Source organism: Zea mays, chromosome 5 (genome assembly GCF_902167145.1).
Source record: "Zea mays cultivar B73 chromosome 5, Zm-B73-REFERENCE-NAM-5.0, whole genome shotgun sequence".
Classification (NCBI taxonomy): Eukaryota; Viridiplantae; Streptophyta; class Magnoliopsida; order Poales; family Poaceae; genus Zea; species Zea mays.
In genome coordinates, this window is record NC_050100.1 from 210,842,869 (window position 1) to 210,864,394 (window position 21,526).

Sequence of the window (21,526 nt, forward strand, 5' to 3'; positions counted from 1 at the left end):
TCGCAGTTTTTCTCTTGGGCGCCATCTTGCTTCTCACTGGCGAAACAGAGTAGGAGGCGAGTGGCAGAGAAGATTCAGATGCGGAAATGCAAGAACTAGGGCACGGAAAGCAAAGGCGGCTAAAAGCGCGACTCTTAGGGAATATTCTTGAGCCAGATACCCTTTCAAAAAGGCGCCCAGTCATCACCCGGCGGTCATTTCCGAAATTCCAGCATGCCACGTGGATATCCGACAGTTATTTCCAAGAAAGCCGACGTGCCACCTCATCATTCGGTTATTTTCCTCAAAGTAACTTGAAAAGCTGGCTATCACTCGGCGTTGCCTCTAAATGCCGACCACGTGTTCAATCGCTCGGCATTATTTCTAAAATGCCGACGCCGACCTTCAAATCACTCGGCGTTGCCTCTAAAACGCCGACCACGTGTTCGATCGCTCGGCATTACTTCTAAAATGCCGACGTCGACCTTCAATCACTCGGCGTGTCCTCTAACACGCCGACCACGTGTTCAATCGCTCGGCATTACTTCTAAAATGCCGACGCCGGCCTTCAATCACTCGGCGTTGCCTCTAAAACGCCGACCATGTGTTCAATCGCTCGGCATTACTTCTAAAATGCCGACGCCGGCCTTCAATCACTCGGCGTTGCCTCTAAATGCCAACCACGTGTTCAATCGCTCGGCATTACTTCTAAAAGTGCTGACGCCGACCTTCAATCACTCGGCGTGTCCTCTAAAACGCCGACCACGTGATCAATCGCTCGGCATTACTTCTAAAAGTGCTGACGCCGACCTTCAATCACTCGGCGTGTCCTCTAACACGTCGACCACGTGTTCAATCGATCGGCATTACTTCTAAAAGTGCCGACGCCGACCTTCAATCACTCGGCGTTGTTTCTAAAACGCCGACACCGTATTCTGTCGCTCGGCATTACTTCTAAAATGCCGATGCCGACCTTCTATCATTTGGCATTGCCTCTAAAACGCGGGTCTTGTGTTCGATTGCTTGGTGTTACTTCTAAAACGCTGATGTCAACCTCCACATCGCTCGACGTTGTTTCTACCATGTCAAAAGAATCGGTTCAACACTCAGGAAAGGCAACGACAAGTCATCGAAAAGGGGGGATCAACGACAGTCCTTCGTTAAAGGGAAGTTAACGAGTTTACAAACCAACTCTTCAAGAGTTGGTACTTCCCTACTTCTACTCTACATTACTACTACTACTAAACTACACTAATTACTACTACATTATTCTAGTTATACTAAACTATACTAACATCTAAGAAGACCAGTGGCATCTAGCCACTGGCCCTGCCCCTGCCGCTGCCGCCGCCCTTGGTGCTGCCTTCGCTGCTGTCGCCCTTGGTGCTGCCCCTGCTGCCGTCGCCGCCGCCCCTGCCACTGCCGCCGCCGTCACCGTCGTCGTCGTCGTCGTCATCGTCGTCATCGCCGTCGTCCTCATCCTCGTCGCCGCCGTCCGAGTCCTCCTCATCCGAGGAGCACTCCGACTCATCCGAGCCCTCGAGCCCGGAGCGCTCGACGGCCCGGATGTACGTCCAGACCTCCGCGGCTATCCCCTGGGAGTCGTCCGAGTCATCGGACGACGCCGGGGGAGAGACGGGAGCCGGAGACCCCTCGGACTCGGAGGAGAACTCCTCCTCCGAGTATTCCGAGTCACCGAAATCCTCCGATGGAGGAGTCGGCTCGCGCTTGCGCTTGTTGTTCTTGCCCATGGTGGAAACAGACAAAGGGGAGGAAAAGAAGGCAGTAAGGAGCAGCGAAGAGATGTGAAGAAACCAGAGAAGCAAAGGGGTTATTTATAGAAGGGAAAGGCAACCGCTCACTTCTAACCGCGGTCACTGAACAGTCGCAAGGCATTCAATAAGCACTTCCACTCATCTGAAGACACGTCAGACGGCGGACGCCGTTTCATGCAACACTACACCCATTGGGACTCTAGTCAACAGCGCAAAGGATATGATTACACTAGCCGTCCCATCGCATTACTACTCAGAGGCAACCGGCTAAAACACTCAGCGTACCAAGCCGTCCCTTGCCCACACCCATTGGGGGGGGACGCCCAGGAATTATCAGTATATTTTTCAAAACGGTCACATCCGTGCAGGGCATGCAGTGAATACCTCAAGACAAAAATGAGATATCAGTAAGGATCAGAGGAAAGCCAAATATAGCCAGCAAAGTATAAGATATAGCCGACAGAAGCGACGTGAAGACTAGACAGAGAACGTCTGTCAAACGTCCAATCAATCGCAGAAGCAAATAAATTGCACTACCTAGCAAGATATGGATGGATTGCAAACTCGGCTGCTAAAGACAAAATACACGCTGACCTCTGCAGCAAAATATTGATGACATAATGCTGACCTCCAAAGCATAATGCAAAATAGCTTCATGCCAGTTTCCACAAGCAAAAGGAAGACCTTCGAATGGATTATCCTTAAAAAATCCATTTGAAGGTCGGGGGCTACACCCATTGGGTGCACCTCCGGTGCACCCCATGGAGTATGATTCTAAGCCGATATAACGCCGACTTCTAAGGCGTAGAGCAAGACTGAAAAGACCGATCCTCAACCGAGATGCAGGAGCGCGAATGGAGATAACCTTGGGAAGAAGACCTTCGAGTAGATTATCTTCTAAAATCTACTCAAAGATCGGGGGCTACACCCATTGGGTGCACCTCCGGTGCACCCAATGAAGTCCAGAGTCTTACAATCCAAAATGCCAACCTCTAAGGCACAAGCACAAAATCAAACTTTGGTCAAACGAGTGATCAGAGCTAGAGAAGACAGCAGGAAGTCATTTTTTGGACTTTGGATCTTTGAGTTGATTACCTCTAAATCAACCCAAAGATCGGGGGCTTGTGGGGGATAGATATCCCCTGGGTCCACTAAAGAAGTAAAAGGCCTCACGAAAGGCCCAAGGGCCCAATAATTCGTAAGGTCATTCTTTCGTGGGCCTAGGGAAAGACAACCAACAAAGAAAAGAAGACGTGAGACTGATTAGTGCAAACCCAGACGGCCCACAACGTCGAACGAATGAATCGCAACAGAGACCCGACTTTCCCGCGCTAAAGCCCACATGCAACAGAGCCATGCGAGGATAAGTCGGCAAGGGTTACGTAGGGATAAACTCAAGAGGTTCACTATCTTTTAGCTACTTGTTGTTATCATACTCACATGTACTGCCCCACGGTCGAGTATATAAGACCTAGGGGGCACCCCTTCAGAACGATCGACCCTGTTCTACTTAGCCACCCACATAAACTCTCTGCGTCCTCTATCCGGAGAACCCTCTTGTAACCACGCTCATATACTCACCAGGACGTAGGGTGTTACGCACATCTAAGCGGCCCGAACCTGCAAATCTTGTCCACTGTCCCTCGTGCGACCGGCACGAACCATTTTGCTACAGTCGTTGACACCGTCCTACTCCTAAAAACACCTTGAGGGGCAACCCCGGGTGTGCGGTCGGACCCAAAACACCGACATTGGCCCCCTCTAGGTGCTCTCAATTGGTATCAGAGCTGTTCTCTTCATCAAGGGACTAACCGCCTAAAGAGATGGATCCTAAAGGAAAGACGAAGGTGAGCAAGGAGAAGGAGAAGGAGATCCCCTCTGGCGACACACCCAATGGAGGATAGACTGTCGACTCCGGGTCCAGCAAGAAGAAGGAAGGCAAGAGGAGAAAGCGCATCAAGAAGATAGTGTACTATGACAGCGACTCCTCTTTCTTGCAAAAGGACAACGACAGCTCCTCCTCCATCAAAAAGACGGGCAAGCAAAACTATTCTAAGACCTCTTTTAATTATTCTCGCATATCTTACAATTTGAATGCTTATTTTTTATATATTCCTCTCAGCAAGCCTCCTCATTTTGATGGGGAAGATTATTCTTGATGGAGTCATAAAATGTGTAATCATTTATTCTCTCTTCATCCTAGCATTTGGGACATAGTTGAAATGGAATGCAATGTGTAGATAATGATGATGAGAATTGCAATGCTATTCACATGCAAGCAATGATTCACAAAAATACCCAAGCCACTAGCATGTTTTTAACTTCCTTGTGCATTGATGAATATAACAAAGTTAGTGGCTTAGACAACGCCAAGGAAATATGGGACGCCCTCAAGGTCTCTCATGAGGGCAACGACATCACCATGATCACGAAGATAGAGTTGGTGGAAGGCGAGTTAGGGAGGTTTGCTATGAAGAGAGGGGAAGAGTCAATTGAAACGTACAACAGACTCAAGACCCTTGTGAACAGGATCTGAAGCTACGGGAGTACAAGATGAACGGATCACGACGTCGTGCAACTAATGCTAAGGTCATTTACCGTAATTGATCCTAATCTTGTAAACCTTATTCGTGAGAACCCAACGTACACCAAAACATCGCCCGAAGAAATTCTTGGACAAATTGTGAGCGGGCACCATTCTGAGTAGAATTAGACATTATAGTGAGAATGTGCTTCTACTGGCTTTTGGTGTTGTGTGTGTTCTCGCTCTTTGTGCAACGTTCTCTCTTCCCTCTTGCTTCTATTAGAGTTGTTAGTCCCATCTAATTGTGTACGACTGCACAAGAATTTGATTTGTGGAGAACCTTGTTAGGAGAACACTGTAAGGAAGATCTATGAACTCAAGTTGATCACTAGATCCCTTGAGAGGGGTTGAGTGCAACCTTTGTCCTTTGGGACACCACAACAAGGAGTAGACTCTTTGGAGTCGAACCTTAGTAAAAAATGATGTGTCCTGTGTGCTTTATTTGTGTTTCATTTTGTTCTTTCTCCCTCACCAGAAGTCCTTGCTAGTTTCACAATCAAGTTGGGCATTAAGTGCAAAAACTTCTCTCCTTCCTCACTCTCTTGGATCTAGTTTTGAACTAATCACTGTTTTAGAATCCAATTTTGTTTTGAGTTGTGAATTTTCTAGGTGTCACCTATTCACCCCCTCTAGATGAGTATCATAACTAGACTAATGTGACCACTTTAGAAGAGAAGTGTACATTGGGGACATTAATCAATTTATCCTAGAGCCTAATAGTCGGTTTAGCGAGGCTCATATGTAGTTGCTTTCTTGTATGTCAGCCTTGGACCCTTCCAACTCCTTTACTTCTTTTGATGCACACAAGGCACACAAGCTAGCAGAGTTCTATCCAAATGACATGTGAAGAAGTGACTTGTTAAAACTTGATTTGCAACTTAACAATTATATTGATTGCATGTTTTGGCACCAGAGAAGGTGTTCAGTGGATTCAGGTAGTTGGTGCACCAGACTAAAGTACTAAAGAGCATGTTTTGGCACAAAATCCTTAGGCACGTCAGACTAAGTCCGGTGGTGCACCAAACCAATATTCTAGAGAGCTCTCTTTGGACAAGCAGTTGGATGGAGCACCAGACCAGCAATATACCCAACAGCTGGATGGGATAGACCAACAGTTGGATAACGTGGTGTCGACATGGCGTGATCTAATGGGTCACCAGACTATCCGATGAGTACTGATGGACTGACAACTTTCCACAGTGACTACTGAAAATACAAGATGTTAGAGGTCTAGTGTGCACCGAACTTGGCAATGTTTGAGGTATGGTGCACAAAATTTCAGAGCATATTTTGAATTGGAATTTTAATGGTTATGTGGGGGTTTGAGGGCATATATATGACCCAACTAGTATTTTAGATATCCAAGAGCTGAGCAAACAAGTGCATACACAAGAGCAACACTTCCAAGTGACCAAAGAGTCCCAGATGCCACAAATCGAGTAGACAACTAGTCTTAGCCATTTTTAGTGATAAAAGAGCTATAACACGCGTGTGAGCTAAAGATTGTGAGTGTGTTGTGATCTTGAGCCTTGGAGTTAAGACTCCTATTGATTGTGTAAAGCAGGCAAGAGTCGCCGAGTGTGTGGAGTGCCTTGAGGAGTCTCAGTCTCTCAAACTCATTGAGAAAAGGAAAGGGGACTCAAGATGATCTTTGTGACCACTTGAGTGAGGAAAGGGGACTCACACTGATCTTTGTGACCACTTGAGTGAGGAAAGAGGACTCAAGTTGATCTTTGTGACCATTGAGTGAGGAAAGGGTTGAAAGAGACTCGACCCTTATGGACTCCTCAATAGAGACGTAAGTTTCGTTGAAAAACTGAACTCCACTAAACAAATTGTCGTGTTCTTCTATTCTTTCGACCACGATTTGGTTTCCTCCCTAAGTTCTCTTGCGCTGATCATCATTTAAATCATACTTTGTTGCTCAAGCTAATTCCGTATATTAAACGAAGCACCAGCCACAAGTTGAGAACTTATTCCAACTAACCCATATCTTTGTTCTAACACTAATATCAGATCAATTTTGGATTGGTTTGAGTCAAATTTCAGATTTTGCTTATTCAGCTTCTCTAGGCGACTTTCAACCTCTCACATAAGTTTTTGAAACAAAGAGAATAAGGTGTTTGATATGTTCACTTCTCAAATTGGTATTGCCTTTTGTCGACGACAACAATAAGTGTTGAAAGGACATTTTTCGCAATGATTTTAGTCAAAACTAAATTGTGAAACACGATATGTGATATTTTTTGGATGTTTGTCTTGCTACAAACGTCGAAAGAGATATTTTATTTAAAGTGGATGAAGAAGACATAATTGAGACTTTCATGGAGTTAAGGAAACGTAGGCCAAACATGCATCATCACAATCTCTGTGTATATTTTGTAACATGTTCGAACTATATATATATTTTAATGTATACAAATTTCATGTATAATTGTTGAATGTTAAACTTTATATCTATTTATCGAATTGTTTAACGAATTCACAATGAATTATATATACATTAGATATAATTGTATATGAAAATTTTGTTGGAGCACACCTTATAATTGTATATGAAAAATCCTAGATCTGCATTATAGCCGACTTACTATTAGTTAGGGATATTCTAAACCTAAAACTAAAAGATTGTTCTGATAGGCTAAATATTTTAGAAATAGGCAGGGGCAATTTGGTCATCAACAATCTATTAGTTGATTTTAGCTGGTTGAGACAATTAACAATTAATAATTATTAGATGTATAACTAACATTTAGCCGGTCCATTAGCTGGCCTGTTGTAACCTCTTAGCTACTAATTATTAGATTTAGAGGTTTGAAACATGGTTATAGATGAGTTGGTTGTCCATAAAAAACACTCCAACACTATTTAACGATGCAAGAGTTTAATCATTTGGCCTACGAATTATCTGAACTGAGGTCCTTGCAATCTTTGCCGAAAACACCCATGGGGAACTCAATATTACACACGTTTTGCTTTTACTTCATCGTCCTCGTAGACGCAGACTCGTCCATGTTTCTCTGAAACGAACCAAACAGACACCGTAGATCCGAGCGCTCCTCCGTCCTCCCGGGCCACGGCGATCATCACCGCCGCTGCGCCACCCATATCCACAGCAGAGCCGCTCGCCCTATAGCTTCACCTCGGCCGCGCGTGGGGCGGCCATGGAGGACTACCCGGAGGAGCTGCGGACGCCGCCGGTGTCGCTAGTGTCCATCGTGGGGTGCCCAGAGCTTCACCCCTCGATCTCGACGGCACTCAGCTCCCAGCAGCCTCCCATGAACACACTGGCCCTCCCGGACTTCGCCAAGGCCTCTATTCTGGCCCGCAGCGTTAAGCCCCGCGACCCTCTCGCACCGCCGCAACCCCCCGCGGGAATCCTCAAGAAGGACTGGCTACTTAAGCACCGCACCCGCGTCCCGGCCGCCGTCGCCGCGCTGTTCCGTGCCGACCAGGTCTCCGGCGACCCCGCCCAGTGGCTCCAGGCCTGCTCCGATCTCGAAAACCTCAAGTATGTTGTCTGAATCGTTGCGTTGTTGATCCCAAGTTGACTTTGCACGGTCAGAGATGTAGTTAAGAGTCTTAAGGTGCAAATGGACAACTTATCAACCATTTGGGGCTTAGGATGCACCTCCCACACTTTGGGGGTGTTTGGTTTAAGCTCCATCCAAAATAAGGTTGTGCATCATGGGTCTATTCCTCAAATTTTGTGCGATGATCCCAATCCTCTTATTAGTACTAACTACGAGGAATGAAGTGGTGATGGATCAACTCATTTCATTTCACAAACCAAACAAAAAAGTGAGGAGTGAGAAAATGATGGACTAGATCATTCTTCAAACCAAACATACTATTTATTGACAACAGCTAGTATAACTGAATTCACGGAGTAATTTTCGTTTGTCGCACAGGTCTGCAATTCAGGGGAAAAACACTAAATCAGTGGTGGTCCTTGTGCAGGCTCAAGCTAATGGTAAGTACCGATTTAGATAATTTGTAGCCTTCTCTCAATGCAGTGACTAGTAGGCTGATTATCTCTGGGTAGTTGGATACCAACAGTGGTCAAGATTTTAAGCTGCACCTAATATTTTTTTGCAGATGAGCTGAGTGAGGATGTAATTGTTGCCCTGAGAAAACGTGCTGAAATCGATTCCAAGCACTTGGTTGTGCTAGTTGAGCACGATGAAGCAGAATGGAACAGATCTCTGAACAAGTCTGTAACTTTTATTTTCCTGTGTTTTTATTGTTGCACTTTGTAGAACAATCCTAACCATTTTCTATGTCAAATTCTTTGGAGGTGTGGATGATTGTAATATTCTGTATCTGCAGATTGAAGAATGTCTTTGTGGAGTTATGTGCAGCATTCTATAAAGAGGAAGGGCGAAGGATAAAGGCTCGCATTGAGAAAAAGAACTTTGCTTCTGTTGAGCTGAGCATCCGGTACTGTTTCAAGGTGAGGACCTCTCTCTCCTTCAATTTAGTGCTATTAATCATTCTAGGTGAAGTGTAAAAGCATGGAAGATAGATTATTTTGTTCGTATTTAAGGGTCTGTTTGGAAGCACCCAGTTTTTAAGAAACCGATTTATAGAAACTAGAGTGGTTCCAAACATACTAGTTTATGCCACAGTTTATAGAAACTGGATTCCCAGATTCTTAAAAACCAATAAGCTACTCTCCCCTAGCTAAAACCAGCTTTTGTTTGTTTAATTACATCATGCCCATGTTAGTTTCATGAAATTTACATCTATTGCCACCGTGTTTTAAAAATAGAGGAAGAGTGTCTAGTAATTGTGTACCAAAAAACTAGAAACTGGTTTCTTAGAAACCGAGTTCCAAACATCCCACCCAACTTTTTTTTCATAAACCAGTTTGTAGAAACTGAGGATAGAAACTGTTTTTTTAAAAAACCGGTATGCTTCCAAACAGGTCCTAAATTTCATTAATCTCTTTTCCATATTGTTCTGATATATTCATTTGCTCCATTATTATAATCATCAGGTTGCTATTTATGCGGAGTTCAGAAGGGATTGGCCAGAAGCATTGAAGTTCTATGAGGAAGGTGTTCGTGTTTTGCGTGAGGTCTGATCACATTCCTTTCCTTATCCTTAATCAACAAGTGGCATACTAAATCAATTATCTCATAAATAAAAGACAAACTATGGCTATCATAAATCCAAAAAAAGTTAACTATTTGCTGATCCACCATTGTTTCTTAAGCAGTTTCTATTGGCTTTGCATCATCCAGTGATAATAAATGTGCTTATATTTAGATGATTGGAACTTCGACAAGGTTGCCTCCAACCCAACGCCTGGTTGAGATAAAAGCAGTTGCCGAGCAATTTCACTTTAAGATATCAACCTTGCTACTTCATGCCGGGAAAGTGGTAGAAGCAATCACATGGTTCCGTAAGCATATCAAAAGCTATGAACGGGTTGTTGGAACACCAGAAGTTGCTTTTCTTCACTGGGAATGGTTTAGCAGGCAGTTCCTTGTCTTTGGTGAGCTGATCGAAACAACATCCACAACTATTCCAGATACACTATCTCCTCGATTTGGCACTGCAGACAACACATTGACTGAGTGGGAATTTCAGCCAGCATACTACTATCAGGTTCAATCTACATCTTTGCACAGCACTATGATAGGCACTCCATTTACTGGATTGCACTAACAATTGACTTCTCATACATTTTCTTCTAACAGTTAGCGGCAACTTACTTGAGGGAGAAGAGGTATGCCATCGAATGCTCGTCATCAATGGCTAACCTTACAACAGAAGTTAATGGAGTACCTGAGTCAGTAATGCCTTCTGTATATGTTGGCCAATATGTGCGCTTGTTTGAGCAAGGAGATACAGTTAGTCTACTACCGTAAGCTCCTTGATACTTGTTTTCAAAAAATTATAACACATTTTTTATATGGATATGAATATGAATAGTTATGCCTCAATCTCATTGCAGCCTTTCTGATACTGAATACACCAGCTATGCTTTGTCAGAAGCTGAAAGGTTTCAAGATTCTTATGAGATAATAGCATTGTTCAGAAAAGCTTATGAATCATTTCAGAGCCTAGGTGCTACAAGAATGGCTTCTGCCTGTAGCAGTGGAATGGCCATAGAATATTATGCAGCTGCTGATTTTAGCAACGCAAAACAGCTTTTTGATAGTGTTGCTGGTCTATACCGTCAAGAGGGTTGGACCAGTTTGCTCTGGGAGAACCTAGGATACTTGAGAGAGTGCTCAATGAAACTTAATTCTCCCAAGGATTTTATCAGCTATTCCCTAGAGATGGCTGCATTACCATTATTTTCTGGTAGTGGAGAGGAAAATCGAGAAAACAAAATTAAGAGTGGGCCTGCAGGTTCCCCTACCATTTCCAGGAGAGAGAATATACAGCAGGAAGTTATTAATGTTTTGGAAAGAAAACAGTCATCAGAAGGAACATATGATGGATTTAATAATGCGATAGAAGAAGTTACTCACCTTGATATTGATCAGATAAGTCCGCTAAGAATGGTGCTTACTGCATCTGTTGCTTTTCATGATCAATCTGTAAAACCTGGTTCACCTCTGCTTGTCAGCGTGTCACTCTTATCTCATCTTCCTTCTCCAGTTGTGGTTGATCAGTTGGAGGTTCAGTTCAATCAATCTGACTGTAACTTTGTGATGCATAGTGCACAGGAAGACTCACTCCCTTCATATTCAAATTTGCATGGCCAAGTTATTCAAGATACTTCTTCTCTTACTCTCTTCACCAATAGATGGATGCGGTTGACACATGAAGTAAAATCAGGTACCATCGGTATATATACTTGTCATGATCAGGAACCTTGAGTCATTGACAATACTTTTATACTTCGTTTCATTAAGCGTTCATCCACTCAGTTGTGTTACCGTGCTAATATCTATTGTAAATTAAATTGTGCTGGTTGCCTGGCCCTGTATTTGATGTAATACGTGAGCTAGGAACTCCATGTGGGGGACCTGGATTAGCAAAAGCTAGATACTTTATGTATTTTAGCGCTAAAGAGAATCAGAAAGCCCAGAAATATTATTTTGATTTGTTTTAGCCAAAATCATTTCTTTTAGGATGTTATTGCCATGCCAAGGGAAGGATAAAAATTCTATGGAAATCACCACTAGCCAGGGAATCTGGGAAAGTAAATATAATGTCAAATTGTCAATTGAAGAGAAATATGTAATCCTTAGGTTATCCGTCATCGTCCAATGAGATTTTTCTTGAAATAAAATAGCATGATCCATACCCATGGCATATTATGGATTCATGATAAATACATAGTGATATGATGTTATTGATGTATCCTGTGACATGTATGATAAAAAGATGTATCATCTATATTTTTATCAAACATGCTGGAGAGCTGCACAACTTCGTATTAGAGATAGGAAAGAAAGAACTGGTCTCATACAATCTGCCAAGGGGCAAAGCTCAAAGTCTAGACCACACATACACACACAATGTGTACCACCACTTGGGCGCTCAGCAAAAAGAGCTCAAACAAGTGAGAAATGGCCTCCCAACTTTCTAGCATCTGCATTATCTAGAGCTGCACCTTTTCATAGATTTCTTGTTGAACCGAGCTAATATTTAGAGTGAACATGCGATATGATGTATGCATATACTGATATACATAAGGTAGATCAAAGTTGGGAAAACAAATCCGGTGAGAATAAAGACTTAACATATTGTATAACAATGAAAAATGGAGGAAATAGAGTAACTATTAGCTATTGAGAAACTCCCCCCCCCCCCCCGAAAACGCAGGAGAGCTCCGCATCATTATAGTAACAAGAAAAGAGTTTTGGCCATAGCGATATGTCCCTTATCTGGTTGTGGTAAAAATGGGATACATCCATTTTGAGTAAAAGATGACATTCTCTCAAAAGAATTGTCATGTTATATGCTATCTTAAGCCAAAACTGCAGTGATTGCTTAACATTTCCATCCATGTGTGTTATTACTCTTAGCATTTACATGTACTGTAAGCATGCCATATGACGTATGCATATACTGTTATGCCTAAGGTTGGGAAAAAATCTGGTGAAACAAATGCTTATAATTTTTGGTAAAAGAAAAACACAAACGCTTACCATTTTCTGTTTAAAAAAGGGAATGCTTAACATCAATTGAATAATAGTAATAGTAATAGTAATGATGATGATAGTAACAATAATAATATTTTTTAAGAAACAAAATCAAACTGTTAAGTTATGAAGGAACCAGCCATGTGATATGTTGACTAGTTACCTAGCTGTGGTAAAAATGGGTATAACCATTTTGAGTAATAAGCATCATATAAAGAATTGTCATGTGATGTTCCATCTTGAAAGCTGAAACTACAATTTGTTTTTTAGTTCGCTTAGTTTTTAGAGGGCTTTGCCTATTTGTTACTTGGTATTCGAACATTTGAGCTGAAAGTTTCCTTGGCATACATGTTTGGTGATGGTTTTCCTACCACTAATTCCACAGCGGAGCTAACATTATGAGTACATCCTGCAGGAAAGAGTGGAAAGCTAGAATGTTTGTCTGTGAAGGCGACAATAAGCAAACACCTTGTGATTTGCTGCCATGCTGAAAGCCCTGCTTCCATGGAAGACTTCCCATTATGGAAATTTGAGAACCAAGTGGAGACACTGCCCACAAAGGACACCACTCTTGCCTTCTCTGGACAGAAACTTATTCAAGTTGACGAGCCAGATGCTCAAGTTGACCTTGTCTTAAATTCTGCTGGCCCTGCTTTAGTTGGAGAGTTATTTACTTTACCAGTGATCATAGAGTCAAAAGGACATGCAGTCCATTCTGGTGAACTGAAAATTAACCTCATTGATGCTAGAGGTGGTGGTCTGTTGTTGAGTCCGAGGGAAGCAGAAGATTCTGAAAGTCATCATGTTGAACTTCTTGGTGTCTCAACTGTGTCTGAGGATAAAGAGTCAAAGGAAGAGGCTGATAGCATAAGAAAGATCCAGTATTCATTTGGGGTTGTATCTGTTCCCACATTGAGTGTGGGTGATTCCTGGTCATGCAAATTAGAAATCAAATGGCATCGAGCAAAATCAGTCATGCTTTATGTTTCACTTGGTTACTCCCTAGGCTCAAGTGAAGAAGAAGCATTGCACCGGCTTAACGTCCATAGAAGCTTGCAAATTGAAGGGCAGATCCCCTTATTAGTTAGTCATCAGTTTTTGAGATCATTTAGGCGAGAACCGTTGTTGCTATCAGGGATCAGGTCCTTAGGAAGTGATGATAAAAAATGTTCTCTTGCTATGAATGAGTCTAACATGCTAATTGTGACTGCAAGAAACTGCACTGAAGTGCCTTTGTGTTTGCATTCAATGACCATTCAACCTGATGGTGATTCAGAGCAGCTGTGTTCAGTGCAACAGATCAGTGGAATTTCCAATCGTCATGCAATTGTTGCTCCTAGGGAGGAATATAAAGGAATATTTTCGGTCAATCCACGGGCTATCAGTACAAACTTCAGACTAGGTGAAATTTGCCTGAATTGGTCAAGAGATTCAAGCCTCGGTGAGGATCAAGATAGGCTTATTATCATGAAAGTACAGTTACCTGAGGTCAACATTGAGGAGCCGCCGCTTGTTGTGGGCATGGAGTGCCCTCCCTATGCAATCCTCGGCATCCCTTTCACTATCTATGTGAAGATTCACAATTCAACGTCTTTGCTTCAGGAAATCAAGTACTCCCTTGTTGATTCTCAGAATTTCGTTTTTTCTGGTGCTCACAATCATGCTGCTTTCATTCTACCGAAATCAGAGCACACTGTTAGTCATAAGTTTGTACCGCTTGGTTCTGGCTCTCAGCAGTTGCCAAGGATCACAGTAACTTCAGTGCGGTATTCTGCTGCATTGACTCCTTCAGCCTCAGCAGCGACTGTCTTTGTGTATCCCAGTGAGCCTAAATTCAACTTGGAAACTAGCCATTCAACATCCGATGAGGTCGTGAGTTGAGACCTAAGCAGCCTGAAGTCTCCCCTCTCCTGACACTTAGCTCGACCCGGGCTTCATGTGAGGTAAGGTATGCTACTGGAAAGACCACCAGCTTGACATTTCATGTTGATTGTTGAAGAAACGAATCAGATTCCTGTCGGCGAGAAGGTCGCTGTGCAAAAGTTTTGGCATTATATTTCGAGGTTTCGATTTTGTAGCGCTTCTCGATTAACCACATATGTGTAACTTATGATTACTTCATTGTTTTTGGTTCAATGGTGCAACATACACAGGAAGATAGGCTCTTGTAAATTACCATCCCACCAGTAAAGTGGGGGAACAAACCAGCCCCATGTCAGTTTTTACTCTTTGATGCTTGCCAACTCGTCAATTTGTCATGGTTGTCGTGTTTCTTTGAAGTCTGAACTTCTGCTATTTAAGTAGAGTCCTTAGGAGATCTACAACCCTATTTAATATAGGGTTTTTAGAAGATCAATTGAAAAAGGTATATTGTCTATTAACTGTATTTATGATCTAGAGCCTTAAAATTGCATCACAGTCTCTTAATTGTCACTTAGATTTGGAAAACCGAACCATCGTTTTAGGACTGTACATGCCCTTAATACACATGAGTCATGATGTTTCTCACTAGTCACTTTAGTAATGATGATTTGACGTATACAGGAAAATGAACTTTATGAGTAATGCCATGGCGTATCTATTCTGAGGCATGACGATGGTCGTATCTATTGAGGTATGGCGATGGTCTTAGGACATGTACAGTAGTACTGTAGATGATTTTAAGGTGTTTAAAGGGAGCATTTGTAAAAAAAAATGGAACAAGCAACAGACGCCTTACTTTATGAATTCGTCCAACAGACCTCCTGCTTGGGTTTTAAAAAAAGAAAAGGTATGCGTATGACGATGGCCGATGGCTGCGTGCTTCATGATGGCAGGGCCATGGAGGAGAACCCGTCTGCTCCGTAGCCGTGTTCAGCCGGCGGCGCTTTCCATGCCGATCCGTCTCGGTGTCGGCGTGTCGCATACGACCTATGCCCGTACGGTGTACGCGTAAAACCGGGAAATTCGCATTCTTCCCCCACACTGTTCGCGTCGCCGTATCTTCACATCGCAGGCCGCTTTGATTCTCTAGCGCGGCTGGGGACTGGGGTCTAGGGTTTAGGCTTCCAAAAAGAGTCAATTCCTTTGCGACCATTATAAAAGATCCAAATTCCATATGAACCACTGGAATTTCTACCGTTCGTTCCATGCCATTGTCCAAGATTTTTCATCCCGTTTAAACCACTGCCGTCCCATTTAGTGCTAACGGATGGTAACAGGATTACGAAAGGACCAGTGTGCCCCTGGTTTGGTCCGTGAAAAAGAAATTGGATCTTCCCTTTCTTGCCACAGGAGGCAGACCCTCTGCTCTGGTTTTGGCGCCAAACCTTGGTGCTAGAACCAATGCCCAGTATGGCATAAACAGTATTCAGATGTATGACATAAACAGTATCCACATGTATGGCATAAACAGTGTCCAGATGTATGGCAAAGTAATGCAAATTGAAAACACAAGTGGTTATACAGACCATACATCAATGTTTTGGCCATCCAGACCATAGCATCACAGTTTTGGTCATAGAATGCCACAGTTTTGGTCATATAGACCACAGCACTACATTAACACAATTCTAGTCAAGTAGACCCAAAAAATAGTACAAAAGACTACCTAGTTCCAATTAGACATTGAGCTTTCTTTTGCTTCTAGTTCCCATGGCAGGACTGCCACTGCAACTGGCTTTGCTTCTAGTTCCCATTGCAGGAGATCCGATGACTTCTGGCTCTCTCTTATTTTTCTTCCCATGTCCTGCCACCTCTTTTTTTGTTTCTTGATTCTCTTCCTTGTCTGCAACCTCCATTGATGGCATCATGATAGACAAAGGCATAGGGACTGACAATGCCAATGTTTGGTTGCACCCTTCACCTGACCTTTTCTCCTTGTACTATGGCACTCATGCAAATGTGGGTTCTTCTTCACCTGCACATAAAAACAGAGTCAAACACACTCAATCAGATGAACACAGAGCCCTGCCCCCGAGGCCTACCAGTTGCCGTGGCCCCAACCCCGAGCCCCCGCCGCCGCAGCTCCTGCCTCGAGCCCCCACCGCCGCGGCCGCGACCTCGAGCCCACAGGCCCCGATCCCCGGCGCCTCCCGCCTCCGCCCTCCGCCCCAACCGCTGGTCAGCTGAGGAAGACTGATGAGAGGCACACTTACCCATCTGGAAGCCATGAAGGCCAGTCGTCGGACCTCATCGGTGCCATGTCGCCCGCCAATCCGGACCTTGGTCCTCCACCATGATTCCCCATCCTCGCTTAACCCATCCTTGGTGCTGTGAATCTAGGGTTCGGCGGGGAGAACAGGGGGACACGAACGAGAGAAGAGCCTCACGGGAGAACTGGGAGCGGCGGCGGCCTGAACAACAAGGACTTGACTCAAGTCGCCAAGGGCAAAACGGACCTTCCTCGCTGCTGTTAACGTCCGTTACCACGAAAAGAGACGGCAGTGGTTTAAACGGGATAAAAAATCTTGGACAATGGCATGGGACGAACGGTAGAAATTCCAGTGGTTCATATGGAATTTGGATCTTTTATAATGGTTGCAAAGGAATTGACTCTTCCAAAAATCAAGCAAAGAAAATATTCGCAGTGTTGCGCACTTCGCGTCTCGATAAAGCCGACCGCCCGACCCCCAACTGTTCCGTCAAAGCAGAGTCTGCCCCTCCCCGCGCCGTTCTTTTTGGTTCCCCACTCCCCAGTCCCCGCCGCCGCCGAAACCCGCAGATGGAGGTCGTCGTCGCCGCGAAGCAGAAGGCGAAGAAACACATACACCTCTTCTACTGCTCAGAATGCGAGGAGCTCGCCCTCAAGATCGCCGCCAGCTCCGACGCCATCGAGCTCCAATCCATCAACTGGCGGTACGCCACCCTACCTTTTCTCTCCGCTTCCTCTTCCCGCCTCACCTATCTCGTGGAGCAAGCTGATTCCTCGAGTTATGTGATGCCGCACCACCAGGAGCTTCGACGACGGGTTCCCGAACCTGTTCATCAACAAGGCGCACGACATCCGTGGGCAGCACGTGGCGTTCCTGGCCTCCTTCAGCTCGCCGTCGGTCATATTCGAGCAGATCTCCGTCATCTTCGCGCTGCCCAAGCTATTCATTGCCTCATTCACTCTCGTGCTGCCTTTCTTCCCCACGGGCTCATTCGAGCGCGTTGAGGAGGAGGGCGATGTCGCCACCGCGTTCACCCTCGCGCGCATTCTCTCGATGATCCCCAAGTCGCGCGGCGGGCCTACCAGCGTCGTCATCTACGACATCCACGCGCTCCAGGAGAGGTTCTACTTCGGGGACGACGTCCTGCCATGCTTCGAGACAGGGATCCCGCTCCTGCTGCAGCGCCTCCGCCAGCTCCCGGACGCAGAAAATGTGCGTAGTGGCATACACTAATGTGCGAACAAACTTTTTTTTGAGGGATAAATTCTTACTGCAGTCCTGACCCATGGCATGTTGCGTGCAGATCACCATTGCCTTTCCAGATGACGGTGCGTGGAAGCGGTTCCACAAGCTGTTACAGCACTTTCCAATGGTCAGCGGTTGCCTTCTCTTGCTTGGATGTCATCTTTTGTTTGTTTCACATACCTTGTGTTGTCATGAATTACTCAGTTCTCTTGTCGTAGATTTCATTCATGTTGGTCTGTTTGATTGTATAGATAGTCTGTAACAAGGTTCGGGAAGGTGACAAGAGAATAGTTCGTATAAAGGAAGGACTACCTGAAGGCCGTCATGTTGTTATTGTTGATGATTTAGTGCAATCTGGGGGAACTCTTAGAGAATGCCAGGTATGATGGATGTGTTATTCTATTGCTTCTTCATGGTAGTTCTAGTAGATGGCAATGCTTACTTATCTACTTGTCTTAGCATTTATTCAGTCTGGAAGGAAATACGATATCGTATACTACAGCATGGAAGGAAGAAGGAAATACTATCTATCTCATACATTTGATACAGCAGCAGAGGGGCACATTGTCGTGCCATTCTGGGGGTTATACTCTTTAATGCACATAGGGTCTGACTGGTTGATTGCATAAGGTCCTAGACTCCTAGTGCAGGCTAGGCTAATCCAGCCTAACGTAATGCAACAACGTGGTGTTTGGTTTGGCCTGTATACCTGTCTTTGCACGTGCATAGATCATGTTTGGTAGCCCGCATTGCAAATTGGACTTCATACAGGGAAACATTTAGTGTTTGGTAGCCTGCACAACAAGTGTTTTGTGTACCACTTCATCCAGGGGCGGACCTAGCCCGAAATCCGAGTGGGGTCCGAAATACTGAGTGGGGGCCTAAATAGAGACCTACTAACTAACAACCTTTTGTAGCTACAGTAAATAAGATAGCAAGTCCACTAGAACCAGAAATTTGAGTGGGGGCCGTGCCCCCACTGGCCATAATGTCGGTCCGCCCCTGACTCCATCCGTCGTGGAACGGGAGACGTGGCTATGGCGGTACAGACCGGAGCACGCCAGAGAGGGAGCGAAGGGATTGCATTGGCTCGTGCGGGGCGGGTGCAGGCACTTCACTCGCGCTGCCTGCACAGCCTAGTACAAGCTGAGTTTCCTTTCAGTGGATGCAGCCCAACAAGCGCTTCACGCAGCGTGCTAGCCTGTATAAGGGCCTGTACAACCAACCACAAAAGAGTGTTGCAGCCCACTAGTCTGGATAGCCCCTTATGTAGGCGACCAATCTCTGAGCACCACTTTTCACGGTTTCCACCGTCGTCGTGCTCCCCCACATTTAAATGGTAAAAGAGCTAAAACTGTACACAAATGAGGATTCGAACCATGGTTGTCGGCTCTAAACCCATATTCACACCCATCTAGCCAACATAACACACATGTTTTTATCTTTTATACTTATAAATGGAAACCATAGCAACACACGGGGACTTTGCTAGTAAGAATAAACGAAGAGTCATGATAAGAGCTAAAAGGAACACTAATGCCTTCTTTTGCTCAACCTGTGTTTATTTTTTAGTCCTTCTGAACTCTCACTTTGTTGGTAGACCTGGTTTACTGTTTTTACTACTGTAGTTTATCATACCGCCAGTTGATAAATATGAGTGTTAATAATTCTCAGTTGGACCTTAGTGGCATATATACTCTGTCTTCCAAAGAATCACTTATTCTGCTTACATTACCTGACACTTTTTTTTTAAAAAAAATATGTCTTGTTTTGCAGAAAGTTCTAGCTTTGCATGGCGCTGCAAAAGTCAGTGCTTATGTGACTCATGCTGTGTTTCCTAAGCAGTCATATGAACGTTTCATGGCGTCTAGTTCTGGTAATTGGCAGTTTATCCAACTTAGCAATTCCGAATTTTTCTTGTTGCTTATTATGTGTTAATCACAGCTGGGCCAGGTGACAGATTTGCTTACTTCTGGATCACGGACTCATGCCCACACACAGTAAAAGCTATTGGGCAAAGACCTCCATTTGAGGTTCTGAGCCTCGCTGGCTCAATTGCAGATGCTCTTCAGATATGAGCGTACACTGGTAGATGGGCATGGGCTTGGATTGTTGATGCCCACCAGATTGAAACTTGTACTATGAGGTGGAATGCTCCCGCTTTTCCTAAATGTAAGAGTTGGTTTCCAGTTCCTGGAAAAGCAAATAATGTGTAGTAAGTTAAGTACCTGAAGGTTCCATAAACAGCCCTGTGGTTTGTAATAAAATCAGGCATTGGATACTCAATTGTTGACAGCTGTGTATTTGTCAATGTTCACTTCTGTTTGAAGTGCGCGAGACCAGTGCTTTACTTTCCTGACCCGTCGGAGTATCGGTTTAGCAACTTCAGGTACTGGGCTTTGTTGTGAACAAATAGTGCAATGTAACTGAACATGAACCTAATTGAATTTCTATTAGATTGGATGGTCATATTGCAACCATGACATGTTGGCCTCCTTGAATTTTACTGTTACATGGATGCATCGAGCAAATTGGTTTGTGTTGATACTTGATAGCCTGCGTATGAAGAGCAAGACTGCAAGGGCATGTAGCATCATTGCATTTTAACCCTGCCCTTGCCTATCTTATCCGAGCTGTTCTAAAACAAGCTATTTTTCAAGGATAATGCCGCCGGATGGTAGAGATAGTAGATTCTAGTATCAATGTGGTCGTTTTTTTGGCTGATGCTGCTGGATAGTAGATTTTAGTATCATAGCGGTCTTTTTTTTTTGGTCCTTGGCTCGGAGTTTAGGCTTCAAGGAATTTGAACTTGTCAGTTGGCACATCTAGCATCTCGTCACCAAACTCGAACTCAATAATGCAAGTAGTTGGTTGAGAATAAAATAGTGTGGGGGTTCTTCAGTTTGGTGATGACTAGGCCTGCTAATGGCAAAAAATTCAATCCACTCCCACCCATACCCAAATCTAATTACTTTGATATCCATCCCACACTCAACCAAAAATACTAGAGGGAAGTTAAACCCAACCCATCCAATAGCATTATTGATCCCAAACCAACCCGTAATTGGGTGGAAACCCATGAAAAATCCGTGGGTTTAGCTTATTGTCTCTCACGTCAAGCCAACCGCATACACATTTTAAAAATCACATTTTAAAGCAGTAAATTAATTCAAATGAAAAAGTTTTCAACTACAAATTTGTATAACTCATCATGATGTACATTTTATATTTTGAACATTTCTTCATATGATAAACTAAAAATAAATTTGTTCATAAAATCTATATCTCTCTCATAGTTTATGGAACTACGAGAGATATGTATCGAATTTGTGCATATTGTTAGAACTATCATGTGAGATGAACAAATAATCAAACAACCAAAATAAACTTTGTAGATCTTGAAAAGTTATAGAAGTTTGTAGTTGACAACTTTTTCATTTGAAGTCATATTGTCAACAAAAACTATGCCTGAATTTAAAAAATTTAAATTTTGAATTTTGAAAACAACCTCGAAAGAAAAAACCACCAACGTGAAAGTTGTAGGTATTGAAGAGTTATGAAACTTTGTAGTTGACAATGTTTTGGTTTGAAATCATCTTGCCAGGCAAAACTATGTTTGAATTTTGAATTTTAAATTTTTTAAACTACCTCGGATGGAAAAACCACCAAAATAAAAGTTGTAGGTCTTGAAATGTTATGAAA

General features: G+C 43.8%; 2 protein-coding genes across 3 annotated transcripts; both read left to right on the plus strand.

Moving 5' to 3' along the window:
• The first annotated feature begins 7,285 nt into the window (after nucleotides 1-7,285).
• On the plus strand, nucleotides 7,286-13,068 carry LOC109940000 (trafficking protein particle complex subunit 11-like). The gene is given in 10 exon segments (XM_020538673.3): nucleotides 7,286-7,849; nucleotides 8,250-8,311; nucleotides 8,437-8,551; nucleotides 8,668-8,791; nucleotides 9,338-9,418; nucleotides 9,610-9,951; nucleotides 10,044-10,210; nucleotides 10,301-11,133; nucleotides 12,862-12,909; nucleotides 12,912-13,068. Coding segments are annotated over 10 exon segments (2,145 nt in total). The 5' UTR covers nucleotides 7,286-7,502; the 3' UTR covers nucleotides 12,938-13,068.
• A 3,999-nt stretch (nucleotides 13,069-17,067) lies between these two features.
• LOC100280644 (ribose-phosphate pyrophosphokinase 4) lies at nucleotides 17,068-20,336 on the plus strand. Of its 2 annotated transcripts, none has more exons than NM_001153562.2 (6): nucleotides 17,068-17,282; nucleotides 17,380-17,791; nucleotides 17,883-17,951; nucleotides 18,076-18,204; nucleotides 19,601-19,700; nucleotides 19,769-20,336. In NM_001153562.2, the coding sequence occupies exons 1-6, from the start codon at nucleotides 17,149-17,151 to the stop codon at nucleotides 19,900-19,902; spliced, it is 978 nt and encodes a 325-aa protein (NP_001147034.2). In that variant the 5' UTR covers nucleotides 17,068-17,148; the 3' UTR covers nucleotides 19,903-20,336. The 2 variants fall into 2 exon arrangements, with proteins under 2 accessions (NP_001147034.2, NP_001395025.1); NM_001408096.1 differs by having other exon boundaries at nucleotides 19,778-20,335.
• Nucleotides 20,337-21,526: the final 1,190 nt, after the last annotated feature.